The 23937-nt window shown below is 46.0% G+C and overlaps 2 protein-coding genes across 2 annotated transcripts; both read left to right on the top strand.

Annotated features, from left to right (window-relative positions):
• Positions 1 to 226: 226 nt before the first annotated feature.
• Positions 227 to 3425, top strand: LOC123370793 (homeobox protein HMX1-like). Its single transcript, XM_045017590.1, has 2 exons — positions 227 to 970; positions 2695 to 3425. Exons 1-2 carry the CDS (start codon positions 670 to 672, stop codon positions 3282 to 3284), a joined length of 891 nt encoding a protein of 296 aa, XP_044873525.1. The 5' UTR covers positions 227 to 669; the 3' UTR covers positions 3285 to 3425.
• An 11261-nt stretch (positions 3426 to 14686) lies between these two features.
• Positions 14687 to 20528, top strand: LOC123370800 (homeobox protein HMX2-like). The gene is made up of 2 exons (XM_045017603.1): positions 14687 to 15046; positions 17866 to 20528. Exons 1-2 carry the CDS (start codon positions 14800 to 14802, stop codon positions 18468 to 18470), a joined length of 852 nt encoding a protein of 283 aa, XP_044873538.1. The 5' UTR covers positions 14687 to 14799; the 3' UTR covers positions 18471 to 20528.
• Positions 20529 to 23937: the final 3409 nt, after the last annotated feature.

Below are 23937 nucleotides of genomic sequence, written 5' to 3'. Positions count from 1 at the left end.
TTTATTATTCTTATTATTACAATACATGGGCGGGAATTGGTTGGCTGGGCTGCCCTCTGAGCCCAATCTAGCCAATGGGAGGTTCGGGATGCAGGCCTGACCATCCCTCTTACCCATGAGTGGGAGCCTGGCATTCCCGCTCTCTGCGTTTTGATTTGCTCCCTAATTGACCTAAATAAAACGCCTGTGAGTGACAAGGCTTCTCCAAGCCCCCAAGGCAGCGCGCACTCACACACACAGCCAGCCCAGACCCCAGCACCACTGAACTCACTGCAAGTAATTGCCCTGCTTTCCCCGGACTAATCTCATTTGCCCTGCTGCTCATCCAATCGGAGAGTTGCTCCTCGCTTGTAAAACGTTTAACTTGCATGACATTTTTATTTCGTGATTAGCGTTTTCGCGCAGAATCTGGCGCCTCGGATGGGCTCTCCCCCCCCACCACCACCACCTCTCCTAGCTGGCAGGAAATGATGGCAAACAGCGATCTGAAATGATTACTCCGGAAAAAAAATCCTTTTATATCGGGAGAGCATCCATCGGGTTCCGCAGAGAAAGGAGGCGTTTGCTCGTACAGAGCGAAAGATCCCTTTCGCCTTGGAAACTGACTAGCGATCTAGCCAGCGAGCATTCCCAGCCCCCACTGCTCTGACCCTGCGAGCTGGACCCATTATGCCGGACGAAGCCACCGACACCACCAATTCCGCCTCCGCCAGGGTCTCGTCTTTTTTTATCGAGAATTTGCTGGGGACCGAGGGGAAAGAGAGCCGAGGGGAGAGGACACAGGAGAGCACGGAGGATGGCCACAAAGAGACGCGATCGCACAGCGGAATAGCCGGCAGCCATTGCGCGCAGGTCTGCTGCCAAGTCTCTCCTTTTGGGTTCAGTTCACAGAGCTACCCTCTCAGGGAAAGTACAATGGAGTGGTACAGAAGAGCTCATGCTAGTTTTATAGGATGCACCAGTCCAGACAGTAAGTTTCCTTGCGGTTCTGTACTTGTTGTTTCTTGAGCAGCCCGCTGGGGTCCAAAATGCTCTTTACTCGGTTAGAGCAAAAGGCAGCTCTGTAGCCATCTCTGGGTGTACCTGTCTCCATGCAGAGAGAGAGGGAGCAGCTTTCAGTGCAGGCTGCACTGTGTATTTATGTGTCAGACCTATACTAGAGGACCAGAGGGGTTTTAGTTCCCAGATAATGTCATGTACATTTCTCCCCTGCATTGGAATTTTTGCACAATCACCCTAAGAAATGGATTTCCAATGGGAGTCTACACTCTTCCCTCAGGCACAAAAAGAGAGAATGGAATGAATGGCAAAATAGCACTCGGAAGCAAGAGATCCAACTCCACTCTTCTTAACATCCCTTCTCTCGCACTGGCTCATTGTTTCTAACCAGATCTGCCCAGAAAAATTCTCAGAAAAATTATAAATTATCATTCAAATGTCAATCCCCTCCCCTCACTACACACACACACGCGCGCGTTGAGCGTCAATCCTGTGGGCTGGTTTCAAAAAAATCCATATTTAAAAAAATAGAATAATCTGGAGCAGAAATTAAATAGCGATTATTCTGTAAAAGGAATCCCCTAGTACCTAAGGCCTGCACCGTCGTGTTTTGAATGTGCCAAATAGCATTGGAGCAGACATTTAAATTCTAGTGCAGAAACTAACATCTGAAAAAGTTTGCAGGCTGGAGTCAGCTGTTCTGCTGAAAAAAAAACTGTTACTTAGCACACGCCTCTGGACTACAGAGGAGAAGGTTATATGCTAGGGTTTCCATGACTGTGACTTACGTGAAAGATGTGTTTGTACATCCTAGCAGGTCCCTTTTTTACCAAAGGTGTGTTATTTCCTACATGGCCAGGCTCTTGTTTCAAAATTACACCTGGAAGCAACCAACGTAAACCCTTTTCTTTTCTGTAAACAGATCTTAAAAAACCAACCAAACAAAAACCTGAAGCCATTGGATAGTCTAAGATTTTCATTCCAACCTGAACCATTTTTAGAAGGCAGCTTTAGGAGTTCCGTTATTACGTTCTGTCTAATGCATTCAGTTTCGAAATACGAAATAACCAGTCAAGCTCCAAACTGGGGGGGGGGGGGAATAGTCCTCTGCCTTAACGCATATTGAGCCCCCTTCATTTCTTTGATAGGAATATCTGTAATTTCAGCCAGTGATAGACATATCTGTAATTTCTTTTACTAAGGGTTACTGTTTGCATCATTTCTTAACCTAATGATTTTTAGTTGTGTAGCTGAGTGCTTATTGGTCTGGACAATGATCCTTTCTGAAGGGAAAATATTTATCCGTGTCATGTGCTGCGAAGGATGATTCCCTGTAATATTCATCTGGCGAAATAGGGGTGGACATGAAAACAGGAAGAAGAGGGAGCGCAAGAAATCAGCTGCGCTGTGACACCACATGCTCAACTCTCCGTGTTTGCTTTATTTGCTGCTGTGTGTCCCATCCCTCAGTGGTAATTAGAGTTCATTTGAATGTGCAAATCAGTGTGGGAATCTTTTAAATATATGAACATGATAAATATTCTATTATACTGTATGTACTACATAATTAATACCCGAGCGATGAGTCTGGAGAGCCAGGCACGGTGTGTGTGTGTGTGTGTGTGTGTGTGTGTGTGTGTGTGTGTGTGTCTGGCTACGGAAGAAACAACCCTTGTTCCTCTCTCTCTCCATCAGCCAGTGACCGAGACTCTCCCGAGATCTCCGAGGAGGCATCAGCGGGGAGGCCAGGGGGCTGCAGGAAACAGGCAGAGGAGCTGGGCTCGGCAGAGCGGAGAGAGGACTTTGCTTGCGGCAGCAACAGCAGGGAGGAGGATGACAAAGCCGAGGAGCCGGACTCCGCTGAGCAGAGAGCCGCGGGCCGCAAGAAGAAGACCCGCACGGTCTTCAGCCGGAGTCAGGTCTTCCAGCTGGAGTCCACCTTCGACATGAAGCGCTACTTGAGCAGCTCGGAGAGGGCCGGCCTGGCGGCCTCCTTGCACCTCACCGAGACCCAGGTGAAGATCTGGTTCCAGAACCGCAGGAATAAGTGGAAAAGACAACTGGCTGCGGATTTGGAAGCGGCCAACGTCTCCCACTCTGCTCAAAGGATAGTAAGGGTGCCCATTTTGTACCACGAAAACTCGCCTGCAAGTGCTTTAGGCTTCACCTTGCCTCACATGTCTCCCCCTCTGGTGGGGTTTTCTAACGCTGTCAGCTACCCCCTGGCCACCTTCCCTGCCGCCTCAGTCCCGTTTCTGAGATCGCAAATGACAGGACTCGTTTGAGAATCCATCTTTGCAAGGACCTTTTTCCCGGCTCTGCCCCACTTTCCCCCTCCTCCTTTTCAGCCCCATTTTCCTCCCTCTTCCTCCAAACTTCTCATTTCGACTTATACATTTCTTGATTTTATGCTTTTGAATTTAAAAACGTGCAATAAACATACTTTGGGGGGTAACTATAAACGCAGGAGAAGGAAAACAGTCAACACAGGGTCTGTCACCAGGATGTCTATGCCTGTCACGTGCCCAAAGAAAACACAGTTATGTGGAACAGAGTCTTTCCACACCACCTTGCAAATGATCCGTTTAAAAATCGCAGATTTAGACATCAGAAATAATAACCCCGACGGTTCGATTTGTTAAATAGACTTCCGGTTCCCTTGCCCTACGTGCTCTTTTTAGCGAATCCTAACGTGTAGTCTTTGCTGAGCATGAGAAGAATGTAAAGAACGTTACAAATTCTGCGATGACAATGGCACAATTTAATACATGGGGGGGAGGAAAGGGGGGACGGACACACACCTTCCTTTTGGGTTGAATCCTGCGATCTTACTGGGATGGAAGACGAATGAAGGTTGAGAAAGGGCTTCAGAATCTATCCCAGAATCGTCTTGCGACATTTCATTAAACTACAAGGTTTAGACGAAAGAGTCAAGTGTGTGGGAAGTTGGAAGGCTCTTTGGTTACAGTAAGTTGTAAGAAGGACATAGTCCACCAATTAGGCACACCCACATTAGCAGGTATAAGGAGTCTGGATCTGCCCTTCTTTGGTCACTCGGCTGTATTATCTTATCCTTTAAAAACCCATTACTTTTTAATTTTGATCTGGCTATTTCCAAGCATTTACCTGGCGCCCGCTACCCACTCCCCAGCAATTTCTCCACAATCTTGATATTGCCTGTTTAATAAGTAAAGATCATTTTTATTTTCCATATTTTAATGATCTTCTTTGTTAAAAAAATGTCGAAAGCGTATGATAAAATACCTGCTGACTAGTTCTAACAATGCATGGGTGTTTTTTTTTTAATTTAAAAAAAATCCGCAGAAAACCTTTCAGCTACTTCACTCAATAACAATTCTTATCAGAGGTACAATTCCTTCCCCTTTAGAACAGTCGGTTAAAAACATTTTAAAAATACTGTATTTTAACACCCGATGACGACCAAAGGGTCTGTTTACCACTTGTTTTGGTCTCCCGACGAATCTAAAGAAAACGCAGCGCAGCTTTACTGTTTCATACGGGAAGCTGAGATTCTCGCTAGTTTTGTGTAATTGATGAATCGTTGGCACGGGGCAATTAAAACAGATCAAATGGCCACAGCCTGGGAAATTGTAGCTTTAGTTACACAAGCTAAACTGTAATGTGATATTATATCAAGTATTATGCATGCCTAGACTATTTCCCCCTTTAAGAGCTGTTTTCTTTTCTTTCTTTTTTTCTCTCTCTCTCCACTGCTAAAATGAATACTGCATCAGTTATCGTTCCTGAAGGCTGGGATTCCAGGATTCCCGATTTTCTGGATTTAAAAAAGGGGTGGGAGGGAAAGACTTTGGTAAATTCAGTTTTGGGGAAAGGTCAAGCTTTGATCCTGTATATTATGGTGTAATCAGATGTAATTTAATCTACCAGCTCGGAGCACTATATGGCTGTGTAGGCAGCACAGATCCGGGGTGTGTTTTGGAGTATCTATGTGTGGCCTTTTCTTCTGTAAAGAAAGCGAGTGTTCACTCTTATTTATGACCTTAAATTATATTTCCGACAAGCTACTCTTATTTCTTGTTATGAGATCAAATAATAATGGAGAGTAGTCTATGATACAAAACCGGGAGGAATGCCTTGTTCTTGGCTATAACTTTTCGATAGTTTGCTCTGTCCAGCCTAAACCATAACCCTCTGAGCCATTTTCCCCAAATGAATTAAGAACACTAGCAGCATCAAGATGACAATCCGGTTCAGGAGACAATGCTAACTTTTCGTATTGTTCTTTTCCATTAGAGTTTAGCGAACTATTTATGGTAGCCCCTATTTCAATACTTGTGAACTCCCTTTATTAGCTCAAAGAGATCGTCACCAGTTTTCATTTGCGTGTCAGCTGAACACTTGTATGAAAATCTCCTGCCACGTTGGTGGGAATTAGGCTAAAATATTGTTCTCGGTTACAGAGGAGGGTAGCGGGGAGTTTGAGGCGATGAGATTTTGGAAGGCAGTCGATAATAAAAAAACTCCCGCCGTGAAGAACTCAAATCGGAATTGACATTGGCTATTTAGTGTGAAAAAGACATTACTGTTGTGGGGTGGGGGGAATTATTTATTGCCTATGCAACATGTGTTATAATTTCGCAATAGTTGCTTTGATTACGTTGGAGACACAGGTTTGGATGGAAGAAGAGAGGCAGCTAGCCAGGTGATTTCCCTCGTTATGTACAATTTCACCAATCGCTCAGTGTTCCCGACTGGACTAAATTATGATTCACAACAATCATATCAGGGTAGATTGTAATCCATCGAGCTACTTAACCACCTGCCACTGGCCACATGGCTTTTCTTTTCACTAATGTATGAGATGATGACTATACTTCTGATTCCACTCCGTATTCTTTTGTTGAAGGCAGGCCTACATGATCGATCCGATTTTTTAAAAAATGTGTTTTTGGCATTAGTTTGTTTTTTTTAAAAACGTGCTGATTACATCAATAAACAGATTTTTTTTCATACACTGTATTTGAAGCTATTCTCGTAGTAAAATATTAAAAGGTACAACACGTGAATTCGTATAAGGAAAAACTTGCTTACTTAGGCTTTATTTGCATATCTGGCCGTTGATTTGCATTACATTATTAAGAGTTTGTACTTGCAAGTAACACCACCACCACCCCTCTAGTTTCTTTACATTGGGAGATTTGTCACTGCAGTGGTTGACAAGAACAGGCTGCAGGGTTCAGAGAGACGCCTAGCATAAAACAATCATTAGAATTGTTTTTATTCTTCTTCACTGTCCATCGCTGTTTTAAATAGAAATTGATATTGCAAAACGTTTACCCCAGGAAAACTCCATGGATTTAAAGCGAACGTTTTCAAGTCTATACTTTAATTAAACAAGTATCGATTACAGGGTACGGCTGACACCTTGTAGTTCTTCATAGTGACTTCATTGACACACGATAAAGCTTGTATTTCTTTAGCAAGGGTTCTTCCTGACATATAGAGACATACGGTGCTACCTTGTAGCTCAAAGCAACCTCAAAAGAGCTTTAAAATAAATCCAGTTATACTACAGCTGTAACATTATTATGCAGTATAAATCCTTGGCTGCTGACAGTTACGTGATGAATAGTGCTACAACAGCTTGGCTAGGTGGCACTCCAGAGCCAAAGCTGCGCAGTACTTTGTCACGCTGAACACCGAGAAAACTCGAGTTTGCTGGATGTGGACAAAGAATCCGTAAAAAGTAAAACCCGCCTGAGCCGACCTCAGTGAACTAAATCCCCGCTACAACTGCCATAGATCTGACCATTAATTACACTTAAGCTGAAAATGATCAATAGCTCGAAAAGCATCTTGTTAAGCGATTAGTCCTGCAGCTACTATTGCTCACAGTCTTAAAATCTCTTATAACTTTTTATATGCCTGGCTATAAAATATTCATGCGAATCAATACTGGATAAATCTCATATGTGCGTTGGCTCTACCGTCGAACAATATATTTCGATTGATTTTTTTTCTTTTATGCTGCATTATCTTTGACTAGATTGTCTCCTTGCTCTCTGTAAACATGCCGGCCATGGGGGCTGCGTACATGATCCAGCTCCACATCGATTCGAGAAAGGCATTTCAAATGTACTTGGAATAGTGCGAGCCACTTGAAATTGGATACGGGAATCTTTATTTCGCTTGCCCTCCCATTCAAAATTAGTGTAACATGGTGCTCAGGGCGGACATATAAACGCGTTACTTCCCTCCATATAACAATTCTGGGCTCCTCCCCCTCCCCCCGCCTTCACTGAGAATGCATGTTAATTTCTGTATGAGGAGAACATATTGCGATTATGAAACTCCCATAGTGTATCTCCAGTGTTAAGCTTTTTTTTTCTTGTCAAATTGGTTGGAATGGGGGAGAGGGAGAGATGGTGTCTCCTATCAAACGTTAATTGATTTATTAGGGAACCCCCTATTCGATTTAAACTCATTCATCATCTTCTGGCTAGAAAGGATTCCAGAAAGGAGAATTAGTCGATGGCTTTGAACTTCCCGCAAAGTTGAAAAAAAATGCTTCGAATGGGGATTGAGATTTTTTAAAAAGAAGGGCCCGATTCTGCATTTCTTGGTCCCCAAAATGCCTATTAACTCGAATAGTTTGATGACACTTGGCGCCTCTCCTATAGTTTCGAAAACGTCCCATGGAATTATATATTTATATAGTAACTGTTGCGCTTTGATCATTGCATTCCCACGTTTATGGGACCCCCAAACAGATATTTTTGTGCACCCAATGAAACTAAGAATTCTAAACCTTTCGCCTTTGCTTTATTCCGTTCTCTTCTCCCTCTCTTCATAAAAGGGAACCTCGTGGTTGTCTTTCCTTTTCCAGAATATTTGTGATGTAGTGCATGTTCTGGGAAAGGAAAAAGTTTGCACCGGGGAGACACAAGAGATGATGCTGTGTCTGTAAGACATTGCAGATGGGGAAAGAGGTCTGTCTGTTGATCTCCATTTTTCTAGCTATAAAAGATTTGTGGATTTTGAAAGCAAGCTAAAGAAAAGACTCAGACTTGCGGTTGTAACCAAATTTCTATTTTACTATTGGAAAGAGCTCTCTTTAACTACCTAAAGTCACTCAGATCACATTCATAAATATTTCAAACAAAAAGCGTTGTTATTTACTTTCAAGTTTTTGACCCAATCTAACTACATGGCTCCATTTTGGGAATCTCACTCGAAGATGTGAAGAGAATCCCAGGTTTTTGGACTACGCATTGGATTTTATTGAGTTCTCATTTACAAATAACAGTGAACTTTTCCTTTCTTGGCCTATTTTACTGCAATTTATATATATAAACCAACTTAATCCCAAGGAGAAAAAAATGAAGACAGTTACTTCAGACAGGATATCTAGTTTCTAATGAAATTTGATTGTGAATACTTCTTAGATTTAGTGTAGGAGATTATGGTTGTGCCAGAGAAGTACAATGTATGTGAAGTGATTTTTGTAATGCTTTCCCAGGAAATTCCAGGATTTAGTTAAAATTATTAGCTACTGAAAATAATTACCAAATAGGAATTTGAGATATTTTATTTTAATGTGCAGAAAGTATTCACGTTCCCCTCTTCAAATACAGTCCATTTAAGAAATCGTTAGAGAGGTACAAACCTAAAGAGAGGCAGCTTTGACAATAAAATAAAATAAAAATAAAATATAGACGTAACCCCTCCCCCCCTCCCAAAATAAACACCCAACACTCCCAATATAACAAGTAGTTGCTTTGAATCGAAAAGATTGTACATCCTCTGGAGAAGAGCAACAATCTTCTGGGTAATAGAAATTGAATTGCTGAGATGAATCGTTTTTTGATGTAAAACAATAATGGTATAATAGGGAGTAACAGGAAACGCTGTATAAGTAAAAAGCTTGAGGGCTGACTCAGCCGCAGAAATCACAACTTCTGAAAGCTGATCCTTCAGGTTACTTCTTGTGCCCTGCTTACAGCTTGCAGAAAACGTGAGTTTAACCTAAATAACCATGGTGTACGTTTTAATCAACAATTCTACACAGGAAAATGTGCGCTAGATTTTCACATTATTGGTCTGGAAGAGCGTGTGACTATGGCAAGAGTAGCCACAGGTCCACCTAATTCCCCAAGTCCTAGACACCAATGTATAAGAAAATGTATCCAGACAAATACTTCAAGTGACCTTTCGCAACCCAGCTTTAGAAATAGTGTCTTGATAATCTAACTTTCTTCTATAGGCAGTTTCCTTGCAGAGAATTCACACACACACACAAAATTTGAAGTCAAAGTGGGATTTTGGTTTAAGGGCCGCAGGGTTTGTCCCTTAGCTTGGTATGCATCTAGCTTCTGGATTCAAAAGAGGATCCCATCCCTTTTGGAATTCCAAGGACCCATATTTCTTTTGTTGCCAGTGAGTCATTGGACTGCTTGCATGGGCAGCCGGGGCGGTCAGACACTGTGTTCAGCATGTCAATGGAATAAAATAGTTTCTGAACAGCAGCCAGCTTGGGATGTAAGGGAGAGGTAGGAATACAAACGTACACTGAAACGGTGCTATCATATTATTGTTCACCTTTGGTAGCTCAGAGCGGTAGCTGAACCTTCACTGATAATTCAGAGCAGGATCCTGCTCCCATTGAAATCAACGGTAAAACTCCCATTGACTTCAATGAGTGCAGGATCGGGCCCCTTATTGTGAGGTATACATACTCTTGTTATTTAGATACAACATTTCTAAAATAAAGCAAAAAACACATTGCCTCTTTGCTTTTCATTTAGCCTGGAGTTTATGAATGGTCAACAGGTCGTTAGATCATTATAATAAATAAATAATAATAGGAGATATACCAATCTCCTAGAGCTGGAAGGGACCTTAAAAGGTCATCAAGTCCAGCCCCCTGCCTTCACTAGCAGGACCAATTTTTGTCCCACATCCCTAAGTGGCCCCCTCAAGGATTGAACTCACAACTCTGGGTTTAGCAGGCCAATGCTCAAACCACTGAGCTATCCCTCCCCTGTATTTCTGTTTCCTTTGCTGACTTACTTCAAGGTTTAATCTTTACCTGAGTGTAAAATAGGTGACACTAGCTAAAAGTTATTTACCCTTCCTGAAATTCACCCAATTTCCTTCTTGCTTTCTGCTCTCTCTGTTTTCTTTCTTTAAATGAGATACTGAAATAATACTCAGAAGCTCAATATCCCCCCCCCCCCCCGCGAGTAAACTTTCTAGGGTAAACAGACCTAGCTGACTATAATGTCATTAGAAAATTCTTCTGCGGCAGGGAATGTGGCTGATAAATGAACATGAGGGCAAAAACAATCTAAAGTTGAATCAAAGTGGGGAGAGTTCTCGCGAGGCGAAGTTTTTTTCACTCATATTGAAATTCACTGATTATCCCCCACCCCTTCTCTTCTTAAAATTTCTTACCACAAATAAAACTACTATCTTCTCTCCACTCCTCCGTCCCCTCTCTCTCTCATTTGAAGATGCTATTTTCTTTAACGGTTCATCTCCCGTTCTTCCCACCAAACTGCACAGGAGATGTCGAATCAGATGCAAGGAGAATAAGGCAGGTTAACAGGAGATTGGCACTTTGCGCCTGGTGGAAAATGTACAGTGTTCCGGCAGACGAAAGTATTAAAATCTTGTGTCTATTTATAAAGTGAAGTTAATTGCTATGAAAATGTCTTAACCCCGCTCTTTCTAAGAACCATCGCAGCCTTTGAAGATGAAGGAGGTTTTAAGATGCCCTTAATTTAGCTTATGGTACCTATGGCACCTGGGAATTGAAGAACCTGTCCGCAGTTCTATTATCAGCCCTTATTCAGGGGGTTCGAATTTGCACTCAGCAGCTTGTCGTGGTTGAAACACCGAGTATCAGAGCAGAAGGGCCTCTTTAAACACTCAGCCAATTATGGAGAAATGCAAAAAAAAAAAAAAAAAAAAAGTAGGCTGACTTTCAAGGGACACATTCTCTTGAACAATTTAGGCAGCGGTTAAAAGCTGCAATGTTGAAGGGCCCTGTTGTGGAAAAATCCTTACGGAATAATAAACAGGCCCTTTCCCCAAACACCCGCCCTCCTACCCTTCCACTGCACACCACTCCCCACAGCCCTCCACAGCCCACAAAACATCCACCCACAACACGTCTTCCCTCCACAACACACCCACACCCCTCCACAATACACCCATCAATCCTTCCACAATTCCCCCTCCACAACACAACACACGCTACCTTCACAACACACAAACACCCCCTCGCTTTCACAGCATACATACACACACCTCTGCCCTCCCCACACCGCGGGCACTCCTCCGCCACCCCACACACACAAAGCCCTCCGCAACCCACACATTCACACATAAATGGTGCAAAATAGTGAAGTTTAAGTATGAATGGGTTATCGATCTGGAATATGAAATCGCTAATCTCAACCACTAACATCTCCAGATGTCCTTATGAATGAGAAAATATGCTGTATGCATTAATATCCTCCTAAAGTATACAGAAGGGCACAATCACAGTCTAAATCTCTTATAAGTCACATATCAAACACCTTATTACATGAGACTTTTGCTTTTTGTCCTTAAAAATAGACTCTCTCAATCTGCAGATATCTCTGAGGACGTTTTGGTAAATTGAAGCCCCCAACCGCCTTGGGCAGCAAATGAGAAGGTCTCTGTGGTTGCACTTTCCACTCAAGAATATGTGGAGAAATCTTATATATTAGGCCTGATGTTTTACAGGTGTAAGGGGGAAGGAGACTCATGAGAAGAGGAGAATCACTCCAGTTACTTCAAAGGCGCTATTCCTGATTTACTTCTGTGGGAGGTAAATCAGGCCAACTCTCCCCCCCCTTATTTCCCTGCATCTCATCTCTCTGGTATGTATTAAAATAATAAGTTTATATTGATTGTGCATACGGGCTCCGATCGTAGATCTGGGCTCCACTGTGCTACAGACAAATGCCAAAAACTAGTTTACATTTACTGAGACTGAATATTCTGACAGTGTTTGGTGGCTATGGGTATTTTGCTTTCTCTTCTCCCCTCTCACCTTCTCCCCTTTGCCCCCTGCTCTTCTCACTTAAATTCTTGCCCCTTTATTTTCATTTGACACCCTGATCTCCATCCCATTCTCTGCATAAATTCCTCCTATACCTCTTCTTCCTCTGCATCCATTCTATCTTGTTTTCTTTATTAACCACCTTCCCTGCTTCACTCTCTGTGGCTACCCTATCCCCTATCTGAACTCTTTAATTCCCCCCATCTTTCCCCTGCCTGCCTTGTATATCTTTCTTTCACTTAGACTCTCCCCACATAGCCTTTTGTCTTTCTCTATGACATTCCCATAACTTTGCCATCCGCTGTATCCTTCCTGTACCACCCTTCCTCCTTCTGATTTACTCTACCCATGTCACCTGCCTTCACTATCTGTCTCCTCTACCTTCCCTGAGCCCCATTCCTGGCTGCTGTTGCTGCTTCTGCTTCCTCTTTGTATTACAGTAGCACTTAGGAACCCTACTCAAGGACCAGGATATAGACACTGTAGAAAGAGAAACCAAAAAACCTGCCTCTGCCACAAGGAACTTACAATTTAAAACAAGAGACCACAGATGAATACAGTCAGACGGGGAGAGGGGGAGGGGAGTACAAGGCAACAATGGGATCGGTGATATTGGTCAGCATGATAAGCATCTGACCAGTATCTGCTTATCACACCAGCAACCATTGTCAAGTATTTTTGTAGCCATCATGGACAAGGAGAGTTTTAAGTGTGTGTGTGTGTGTGTGTGTGTGTGTGTGTGTGTGTGTGTGTGTGAGAAAGGAGGATAACTTTAATTTTGTGGATTGTTTACAGGGAGCTGCTCCCAAGCATTACCAGCAGCATGGGAGCAAATATGAAGATAATTGTTTGAAATTGTAACAAATGGACAAAGGGGGCTGGCAACACAGGTTGGATGTAGGAGCTGATAACTCAAGAGTAAATGAGAGATGAAAGGACAGACATCGGCCTTGTAAGAGAATACAAGTAGCTTAATTCTGATGTGATAGAGAAGGGGGTGCTAGTGGTAGAGGGATTCAAAGAGAGGGATGACATGATCAAAGATGTTGGCCAGGAAAATATCTTTGTGCAGCATTCTTAGGGCTAGTCTACGCTTACCTGCCGGGTCGACGCGGTGAGTTCGACTTCTCGGAGTTCGAACTATCGCATCTAATCTGGACGCGATAGTTCGAACTCCCTGCCCACTCCGGTCGACTCCGGTACTCCACCACTGCAAATGGCGGTGGCGGAGTCGACCTTGGAGCCGCGGACTTTGATCCCGCGGGGTCTGGACGGGTAAGTAGTTCGAACTAGGGTACTTCGAGTTCAGCTACGCTATTCACGTAGCTGAACTTGCGTACCCTAGTTCGACCCCCGCCCTTAGTGTAGACCTGCCCTGAGTGGATATGAATGGGGCAAAGAAAGTTACATTGCCCACCTGCCTTACAGTGGGGCAAGGCCAAAGAGAAGGATGAGATCTGTAATGGTGAAAGCCTGGACAGGTGTTTTAGCCATGTGGATGGATAGGAAAGGTGCTGTCTTACAGATGTTATGCAGAAAAAATCCAAGAGGGTTAGATGAAAGACAGATCCTAGTCCAAGATGTTCTCCACGTCCATTGAAAGTAGGGCTTCATGTGCAGCAAAGCAGATTTAGGTTAGATCAGGGTTCTCAAACTGGGGATTGTGACCCCTCAGAAGGTTGTGAGATTATTACATGGGGGGGGTCACCAGCTGTCAGCCTCCACCCCAAAACTCCCCTTCACTTCCAGCATGTATAATAGTACTAAATGTAAAAAAGTGTTTTTAATTTATAAGGGGAGGGGGAGGTCACACTCAGAGGCTGGCTGTGTGAAAGGGGTCACCAATACAAAACTTTGAGAACTACTGGGTTAGATAATGGGAAACACTTTCTAATGATAAGTTATAACGCCAAGCTTACAATTTCACCACCCACTTCAAAGGCAAGGTCAGGATATTTCCCTGCCTCTGGTAGATTTCACCCATCCCTGCATATTGCTCATCCACGGTTGCCAGAAATGGCTGGTCACAGCAGTAAGTAAAAATGTCCCAGCAGAGCCCATTGACGGGCTCCACCCTCACACCCATTGCACGGGCCCTCTTCGCCTCCCTCCCAATCGCTCATCTCCCTCACGACTCCTTCAGGATGCTTCTCGGTCTCCCTCCCTTTCCCCCTCCTGGTCCCGCCCTCAGACCCCCCCCCCTTGTTTCCCTTTGATCCTCCCCTTTCCCACTGTCTCACTCCTGACCTGACTCCCTTCTTTTTTCTCCTCCTCCACCTCCCCTTCCCTCAGCCCTATCTTGTCTGGGGATTGGTCCTGCTTTGAGCAGGGGGTTGGACTAGATGATCTCCTGAGGTCCCTTCCAACCCTGGCGATAGTCTATGATTCTATGGTTCCATTCTCCCCCAGTCTCCTCCTTCCTTTCTCTCTCCCTCCAGCCATTCCTCTCTCTGCTCTCGCCCCCTTTCTGTCTCCCTGCCTCTCTCCTGCTTTCTCCCGTCTCGCTCCCCACATTTCTCCCCCTCCCTCTCCTCTCCCGTTGCCGGCCCCGCCCTCCGTCCCCTCGCAGCCAATCACAGCGCCTCCTGCCTGGCAGCCGCCCGGCCTGCCCAGGGTTGAGCGCCGCCGCGGCTCCGGCCAGGCCCGCGGGATGGTGCGGCCGGCGGGGAGTCGGAGGCGCAGAGACAGGCAGGAGCCGGGCAGCCGCGCGTCCCGCTCCGTCCCCCATGGCAGGGCTGCGGCTGGGCTGCGAGAGCCGCCGGAGGGTGAGCGCGGGCGCCGAGCCGCCCCCCGCCTGCCTGGCGTTCGCCATTGACAGCATCTTGCAGCGCAAGGCTCGCGGCGGCGCGGACTCGGCCAGGAGCCCCAGGCTGCGGCAGGAGCCGGGCAGAGCCCGCGGCTCCCGGCTGGACCCGGCGGAGCAGGAGGAGGGGCCTTGGGAACGGCAGCCCCGTGCACGCTGCAGAAACCCGGGTATAGAAACTGGAGCCTCCGGCTGTATCTTTGACATGCACCGCTAGACACGGCGCACACACACACACTCGCACACACAACCCCCACCCCGCCTGCTGCACACATCACCACACACACACAACCCCCACCCCGCCTGCTGCACACATCCCCACACACACAACCCCCACCCCGCCTGCTGCACACAGCACCACACAAACACACACACAACCCTCACCCCGCCTACTGCACACAGCACCACACAAACACACACACAACCCCCACCCCGCCTGCTGCACACATCCCCACACACACAACCCCCACCCCGCCTGCTGCACACAGCACCACACAAACACACACACAACCCCCACCCTGCCTGCTGCACACAGCACCACACACACACACACAACCCCCACCCCGCCTGCTGCACACATCACCACACACACAACCCCCACCCCGCCTGCTGCACACAGCACCACACACACACACACACAACCCCCACCCCGCCTGCTGCACACATCACCACACACACAACCCCCACCCCGCCTGCTGCACACAGCACCACACACACACACACACACAACCCCCACCCCGCCTGCTGCACACATCACCACACACACAACCCCCACCCCGCCTGCTGCACACATCACCACACACACACACAACCCCCACCCCTCCTGCTGCACACATCACCACACACACAACCCCCACCCCGCCTGCTGCACACAGCACCACACAAACACACACACAACCCTCACCCCGCCTACTGCACACAGCACCACACAAACACACACACAACCCCCACCCCGCCTGCTGCACACAGCACCACACAGACACACACCCAACCCCCACCCCGCCTGCTGCACACAGCACCACACAACCACACACACAACCACCACCCCGCCTGCTGCACACATCACCACACAAACACACTCAACCCCCACCCCGCCTGCTGCACACAGCACCACACACACACACACACAACCCCCACCCCGCCTGCTGCACACAGCACCACACAGACACACACACACAACCCCCACCCCGCCTGCTGCACACAGCACCACACAGACACACACTCAACCCCCACCTCGCCTACTGCACACAGCACCACACAGACACACACTCAACCCCCACCCCGCCTGCTGCACACAGCACCACACACACACACACACAACCCCCACCCCGCCTACTGCACACAGCACCACACAGACACACACACAACCCCCACCCCGCCTGCTGCACACATCACCACACAAACACACTCAACCCCCACCCCGCCTGCTGCACACAGCACCACACAGACACACACACAACCCTCACCCCGCCTGCTGCACACAGCACCACACAGACACACACTCAACCCCCACCCCGCCTGCTGCACACAGCACCACACAGACACACACACAACCCCCACCCCGCCTACTGCACACAGCACCACACAAACACACACTCAATCCCCACCCCGCCTACTGCACACAGCACCACACACACACTCAACCCTCACCCCGCCTACTGCACACAGCACCACACAAACACACACTCAATCCCCACCCTGCCTACTGCACGCAGCACCACACAAACACACATGACACTGCACCTCCACCACCCACTTCCTGCGCACACACCACCACACACTGCACCTCCACCCCGCCTATTGCACACACCACCACATTGCACACAAGCACACACACTGCACCTCCACCCCGCCTATTGCACACACAACCACACTGCACACAAGCACACAAACTGCACCTCCACCCCACCTACTGCGCACATCACCACACACTGCACCTCCACCCCACCTACTGCGCACAGCACCACACACTGCACCTCCACCCCACCTACTGCACACACCACCACACACTGTACAACCAAACACACTGCACCCCCATCCCAACTACTGCGCACACACCACCACCTACTGCGCCCCCCCATACTGAATGTCTCCACCTACTACACCCCACACACACTGCACCCCCCTACATACTGCACACACCCATACTGCACCACCACACTGCATGCCCCCGCCTACTGCACACTCCTACTTCATACACTGCACACCCCCAGCTCCACCCATCACCTACTGCATCCACAACCCTGAACACACTGCACACACCCCTGCACGCTGCCACGCAATGCACATATCCCTACTGCATCTGCATGCCACCCCTACACAAACTGCGCACACATCATCCCTACACACCCTTGCTGCATACCACACCTATACACACAGACACACAACCCGCACCTACTGCATTATCCACATTGCACACACTCGCCTACACAAATACACTGCGCGCACACTGTACATTCACCCGACTCACAGCATTCATATTGCACGGTGCATTCATGTACAGCCAGGGGCTTGGATACCATGGGGACGAGTGTGGGCTGGGTGGCTAAATAGATCCCTCCCTCACACTGCACACACCTGGTTCTCCTGTTACACTTTGCCATGGTGATGAATGCGGGAAGATCACTCTCCCTCCCACGTCCCCCCAGTCTTTCAGGCTGTTTATACCGGGTACCCTACCCCACTCCCGCCGCCTTGTGACCCTGCCCTAAACCCTGGGGCACCTAATTTCTTTTCTGCGGCTCCCCATCCCTTGGGGTGCCCCTGCATCCGTCATCGGAAGCTCTTCGCCCCCTCTCCTTCCTCGGGGGTCCCCCTGGGGGTTGCTGCTAGACCCCCCGCACACTGCTAGACTCGCCCTCAGCAGTTCCCGGCAGCTCCTGGGCTGGGCCACCCGCTGCCCACCGGGCTCCCTGCCGGAGGCGCTGGGGTGCGGGGCGCGGGCTATTGCTGCGGCGGGGAGGGCTGATGTTGTGCTTTGCCACTGCAGGAAAGGAGACCCGCCGGATGGCAGCGGGCCCGGCTGCAGGACGGGGCCTCAGGCCCGGCGGTGAAGCAGGCGGAGGAGCGGGCTCCCCCCTGTCTGAGGCATTGCCCCGCGGCCCCGACCCCTCGCACCGGGAAGGAGGAGCCGCCGGGGCCCACGGGAGCTGCAGCAAGCTACTGGCCGGGGCCGGCAAGAAGAAGACCCGCACCATCTTCTCCAAGAGCCAGGTCTTCCAGCTGGAGGCCGCCTTCGACAGGAAGCGCTACCTGAGCAGCGCCGAGCGCGCCTGCCTGGCCCGCGCCCTGCAGCTCTCCGAGACCCAGGTGAAGATCTGGTTCCAGAACCGCAGGAATAAGCTCAAGAGACAAATGTCTGCGGACCTGGAGGGCCCCGCTCCGGGCCAGGCAGAGCCGCCTGGGGAATTGCCACCCCAGGGGAGGGCAGCTGCGGCTTCGCTCGCCTTCCCGACCCTGTACAAAGACAGCACTTTCCTCCGTCGCTGCTTACTGCCGCTGTCCTTCCCCCTGCTCTATCCGGGCAGCACCGTCCCTTACCTGTGCTTCCCAAGTCCGGGCAAATATTTCAGCCTTGTGGAGGGGGATGTCTAACCTCCCCCGCACCTTTCCGCCCTCCGCGTCTGCAGCCGGACGGCCTTGTTCCAGTGAGCGGCTGATGAAGTCTGCACCTCCCTTCAGTGTCATCTATATGCACAGCATGTCAGTAGGATCCCTTCACCCCGCTCTCTGGTGCGTCTTCCTGCATTGGTTTCAACCCGTAACTTATTAAAAGGACGCGACAAAAACAAGGTCCTATGCAAAGCTCCTGCTTTTAACCAGGGATCCCTTTAACTTGGAACCCTGCACGTTCCCAGTATCCGTCTTTCTCACACACCGTGCATCTGCGAAGCGGGTGGATAACCCCCTTGCTCTAGCAACACTTAATAAAAGAGAAACGCTGTCGTTTGATTAGGTCAAATGTTATCCAAAGACATGCAAACGCTCCTACTACTATACGAATACAAATATAAGCCCAAGCAACGATTAGCGGTGGCTGATCACCAGCTGCCTTTCTCTTTCAGTTGAAAGGCTAATTTGTCTCTAAAATATTGTTAAAGCTTCAAGGGGTATTTTTACAAAGGTCTTGTTTACAATTCCCATTTTTCTTGTTAGTAGAGATACAGTTGTTGAGAACCAAAGAAAATGGGACATGAATTCTGGAGACCATTCGTTTGCTATATAGATGGATGTCTCAGTAGCAAATGCCATGTCCCGCATCACACTGGAATCTCTCTCTCATGTGGTTGAGGCTGTGAGTACAATAAACCTCTACGCCTGTCCTAAAGTACTAGGCCTGGTTACATTCTTCTATACCTGAGAATTCTACTACCGTAAATTCTCGAAAACTAGGTATTTCCTGGCACTATTAAGTTGCTGACATTTTGACTAAATTCTGATTCTTGGGGTTTGAAACTGGCCCTTCCAACGTCTCCAAGAAAAATCAAGCCCCCTGTCACATTTTTGTATTAAGCCCTCAGAAATGTGCGGTATTTTTATCTGCTATACTAGACTAACGAAACAATATTTTTTATAGATTTCTAAACAGAATGGTCATATATTGGTTTCAAGCTTCTACTATATAAAAGGGTGGAAAATAAATCGTTTCTATCAGAAACATAAAGTGCATGCCTGTTCAATACAGTTAATGATAAGCAGTGTAAAAATGTTTCTTAGCGCATGTCTGATGGATTTTTTTTTAAATAAAGGTTTGAGAAAATACGTTTGTGGTATTATTCAAATTCACTTCTTCCTCTGCACTAAATGCCATCAGTGATTCAGGACTTTGCCCTTTATAAAGACTGTATGGTTTGATAATTGAACTTTTTATTAAATTTTTGGGGAAATTAGACGGCAACTATTATTAGATCTATATTTTAGTTACAAACCTCAGCCAGGCAAAGAACTTAAATATGTGCTCAGTTATGGCAAATAGCACCGAAAGGAAAATGTTTAAAAGCCAGAAAGACAGTTTTGCAAACCTGTTGAAATGAACATTCAAAGATAAGAGGGAAACAGCTGGGTGAAATTGACAAGTGCATCGTGATGCTGCGGCTGTTGCCAAATGAAGTGCAGAAGAAAACTTTTTCTTTCTTTTTTTTATTTTTATTTTTAGCAAAGCGCCGTCTTTTCTTCCTTTTTCTCATCATTCCTCTCTGGTCAGTTAGTAAATGCGCGAGATAAGTGTCTGCGTAATGACGTGCCCCAGCCCGAGTGTGAAATGTAAGCAGTGGGTTGTGCTGAAAGAACCTGACGCAAGAAAGAAGGGAGGGTTAAGCTTGTAATTGGAAGAAAGTCCCGTGTGGAACTTTTTTGTTCAAACCAAGAAATTCTATTAAAAGAAATATCGTTTGGTGTAATGCAGCGCCAAAGAAGTTGCTAAGTAAACACTTGATCAAATGAATGCTTGACCGCAGGATCACAGCTTTGCTTAGTGGCTATGGAGCTAAGCCATGTTTCTGGCTTGATAAAATGGGAACATTGTTTGACCCTTCAAACTGTATTGCCAATCTTGAATTCTCTCACAGACGCCAAGTCCTGGAAGGCCTCTATCTCCGATCATTATAATAGGAATAAACCACGATCCAAGAACTAAGACTACACTGTAAATAGTGATTTATATATTATTAAACATAACGCATACGAACCCGTTCTGTTGATTGTATCTTCCTTGTTTCTTTACACTGCACCAAAAGTTTTCTCGCTCTACGTTCACAGTTCAATTGCGGGGCACAACAATTATGGCTGGGGCTTCAAGGGACCACCCTCTTTTTTCATTCACTGTCTATGTATTTGGTTGAATAAATTAAGGATTTTTTTTGTACTGTCAAATCCCCCCATATCTAAAGAGATTTGGCGATGGGTGTTTAGAGAAGTGATTATCCTTTATTTATAAGGATAATTTGATACTCTCTCTCTCTGTATATGTATATGTGACAGATGATCTATTCAGGGTGAGAAGCCCGTGTGGGGAATATCTCAGCTTTTCAATTGTTAATTTAATACCTAGGCAAAATACAGCATTTATTACTATGGAATTACTATGGTACGAAGTGGCAGCTTAATAGGACTCTACCATCCTTTTCAGAGGTCACAGCAATGGTATTTTCATCAGATGTAAAGGGTATAAATGGAAGTAAATTTGAGTTTAATAACTTCACCCATTCATACTATTGATACAACAAATGTCTCTGAAACAGATAAAGGCAATACATTAAACCATCCTTTCAGATAATTAAGACCCATTTATTCCAAGGTTATTATTAAACCAGTTATTGTGCAAGGGTCGGATTCTACTCCCTATTACACCGGTGTGAATCTCGAATAACTACTGTTTTCAGTGGACTTACTCTGGATTCACATCAGTAACTGAATACAAATCTCACCCAATATTATTAAAGGAATATATTTTATATATAAAAAGGAGATTTAACACAGATTTTACCTTCAGTAAAATGTAGGTCCTATGTTAGGTCCAAAATTGTGCAGCTTTCTTATGAGTTTATTCCAAAGTTACTGAATATCCATAAAGAGCTAGTACTGGGATCAATAGTTGACTAAAACACCTAAGCAGTTGAAATAAATAGTATTTTTCATAAGTATTATTCAAGCTATAACTGCAGTTATTTGGATCAATGGAAAAATACTGTTACATATAATATGCTATTGAATATAATACACCCAGTCCTCCACTTGCAAGGTGTTTTTCTACATTAAATTATTTTAATTAAAAGATAACCAAGTATAGGATAGAACAAATGGTGTGATTTGCAAATAAACATCTAACTTTTTAAAATTTACACTGAATGCTTCCTTCTGATTTTAAACTAACTATATTTGTAAGTGATAATGGCTAGTTACCCTCTGTTAAGGAAGTGGCTATTCTTTTAAAATATAAGGAAAATCTGTAAGTAAAGGAAGAAAAAGTTACCCTCATCACTGACATAAAAGCTACCCCAATCAATAACCTGATCCACATTCAACAGAGAGAAGCTAGAATACTACAACGTTAAAGAAACCAATCTCTCAAGCATTCCAATGCCAGATCCCATAGCAAGATTGGGTCCTAAGGAAGGAGTCTCCATTATTGTTGTTGGTGATTTGAAAATCCAGAAAAAATTTCAGAGTTTTACTATTTTGGATAATTAGCTACTATTCTAGATGAGAGAGGAAATCCCCTTCCTGCACAATATTAAATAAATGAGGTTTATCTATTGGGAGACGTCCAGGAAAATTAATCCAAATTAACTAAAGGTGTGAGTTGGAAGTGGATTAGTTAAACTGCATTAAACCTCTGCATGAATACCTTCCTTCAGAATTAAAGTGGCTTTAATTCAGTTTATCTTAAATCACTCCCAAAGTGAATTAAATTAAACCAAATAAAGGCCATTTAAATAACAGCATCCATACAGGGATTTAAGGTGATTCAATTAATCCACTTCATACCTTTAGTTAATTCAGATTACTTTTCCTGGATGTCCCCATGTAGACAAACCCTAAAAACAAAAACAAACAAACAAAAATCCCCCCAACATATCACAGTTGACTAGTGGCTGCAACTGGGATATGAAAGTTTGCTGCTAAAGTTTATCACACACAAAGGAATGACCCCAGGGTCTTAGTTGATGTGTCAGTTTCAAATCTGTGGTTGGAAGAGATCATTTGCTTCCACAGAGAGGTAGTACAGCAGCACAGCCACAGCACTGCAGCGCTACCACGGTAGTGTGGATCCTTGCTACAGCACAGAAAGGGATTTTCCATCGCTGTAGCAAATCCACCTGCTCCAGAGAGTAGTTAGGATGATGGAAGAATTCTCCCATCAGCTTAGCAGAGTCTACAAGGGGGGTTACATCTACCTATTGGCACGGGATGGGACGTTTTTCACAGCCCTGAGCTACGTCGCTAGGACAACCTATGTTTTAGCTGCAGACCAGGCCCAAGGGAATTCTTTATAATACACTTCCCTGTAACAAAAACTACAGGTACATTTTGCACTACTGCTTATTATTTGTATTAGGATAGTACCTAGAGACCCTAAATGAGACTGGACTCCATTGTACTAGGTGCCTTAAATACACATAATAAGCAAAAGTCCCTGCCCAGAAAATCTTACAATCTATAGACAAGTTTTATGTTGTGTTGCTGTAGCCGTGTCAGTCCTAGGATATTAGAGAGATAAGGTGGGTGAGGTAATATCTTTTATTGGACCAACTTCTATTGGTGAGAGAGACAAGCTTTTGAGCTTACACAGAGCAGACCTCACGTTGGTGTAAACTGAGAGTAAATCTGCTGCATTACATTGGTTTAAAATGGGTATAAATGAGATCAGCACCAGGTCTATTGATTTTTAGTAGCAATTTTTCCTGTTCAGGGGACTTCAGGATGGGCCCAGAGTCTTAAGGCAAAGAGAATGAGGAAATATTTATTTTGGATTGGACTGGATGGACAGTGGCCTTATCTGGCCACCGAAGGGAGTGAATAAAGACTTCTCCACCCCACCTCCCATAGTCTAAGGGCTGTCCCAAACTAGTAGAAGGGCTGTCCCAAACTGCAGACGCCACACTCAAGAGCAGCTGGCTGCTTCTCAGAGCTCCTGGGCATGCAGAAGCTATGCCCCCACTACCTGTATGGGATGCAGTTTACTAGCCCCTGTGTAGCTGGCCAGCTCCACAGACCAGCACAGAGTCATGGCCCTATCTCCTCTTTACCCATCCTTGCCCCAGGGTTGAGCAGTCCCTGCACTCCTCTGGGTGCAGATGATGCAATTCTACCTGACCGTACATGAGCAATGTTAGAAAGGGAAGGTGCTCACGCCCTTCCCCACTGCTATGCATGCTTGTAAGGGCTGGGCAGAATGTGGCCTAAAGTGAGAGCAATGGGGACAAGAGAGAGGAGACAAGAGGCATTAAATGCATAAGGTCGGATCTGGATCTCATTCCTGTGTGCAAATCTAGTTAGGTGACCCCTGAGTATGACTAAAAAGAGACTGGCAAGTTGTGATTGTTGTGATTCCTGCTACACA

Source organism: Mauremys mutica, chromosome 5, assembly GCF_020497125.1.
Source record: "Mauremys mutica isolate MM-2020 ecotype Southern chromosome 5, ASM2049712v1, whole genome shotgun sequence".
Lineage (NCBI taxonomy): Eukaryota > Metazoa > Chordata > Testudines > Geoemydidae > Mauremys > Mauremys mutica.
The sequence above is the reverse complement of the archived record's forward strand: the minus strand, read 5'-3'. Positions and strand labels throughout refer to the sequence as shown.

Excerpts from the sequence above, each read along its gene's own strand:
- LOC123370793 (XM_045017590.1), top strand. The coding sequence starts at position 670 with ATGCCGGACGAAGCCACCGACACCACCAATTCCGCCTCCGCCAGGGTC. Across the intron at positions 971-2,694 it reads AGGATGCACCAGTCCAGACA|CCAGTGACCGAGACTCTCCC; the intron begins GTAAGTTTCCTT and ends TCTCTCCATCAG.
- LOC123370800 (XM_045017603.1), top strand. The coding sequence starts at position 14,800 with ATGGCAGGGCTGCGGCTGGGCTGCGAGAGCCGCCGGAGGGTGAGCGCG. Across the intron at positions 15,047-17,865 it reads TGCACGCTGCAGAAACCCGG|GAAAGGAGACCCGCCGGATG; the intron begins GTATAGAAACTG and ends TTGCCACTGCAG.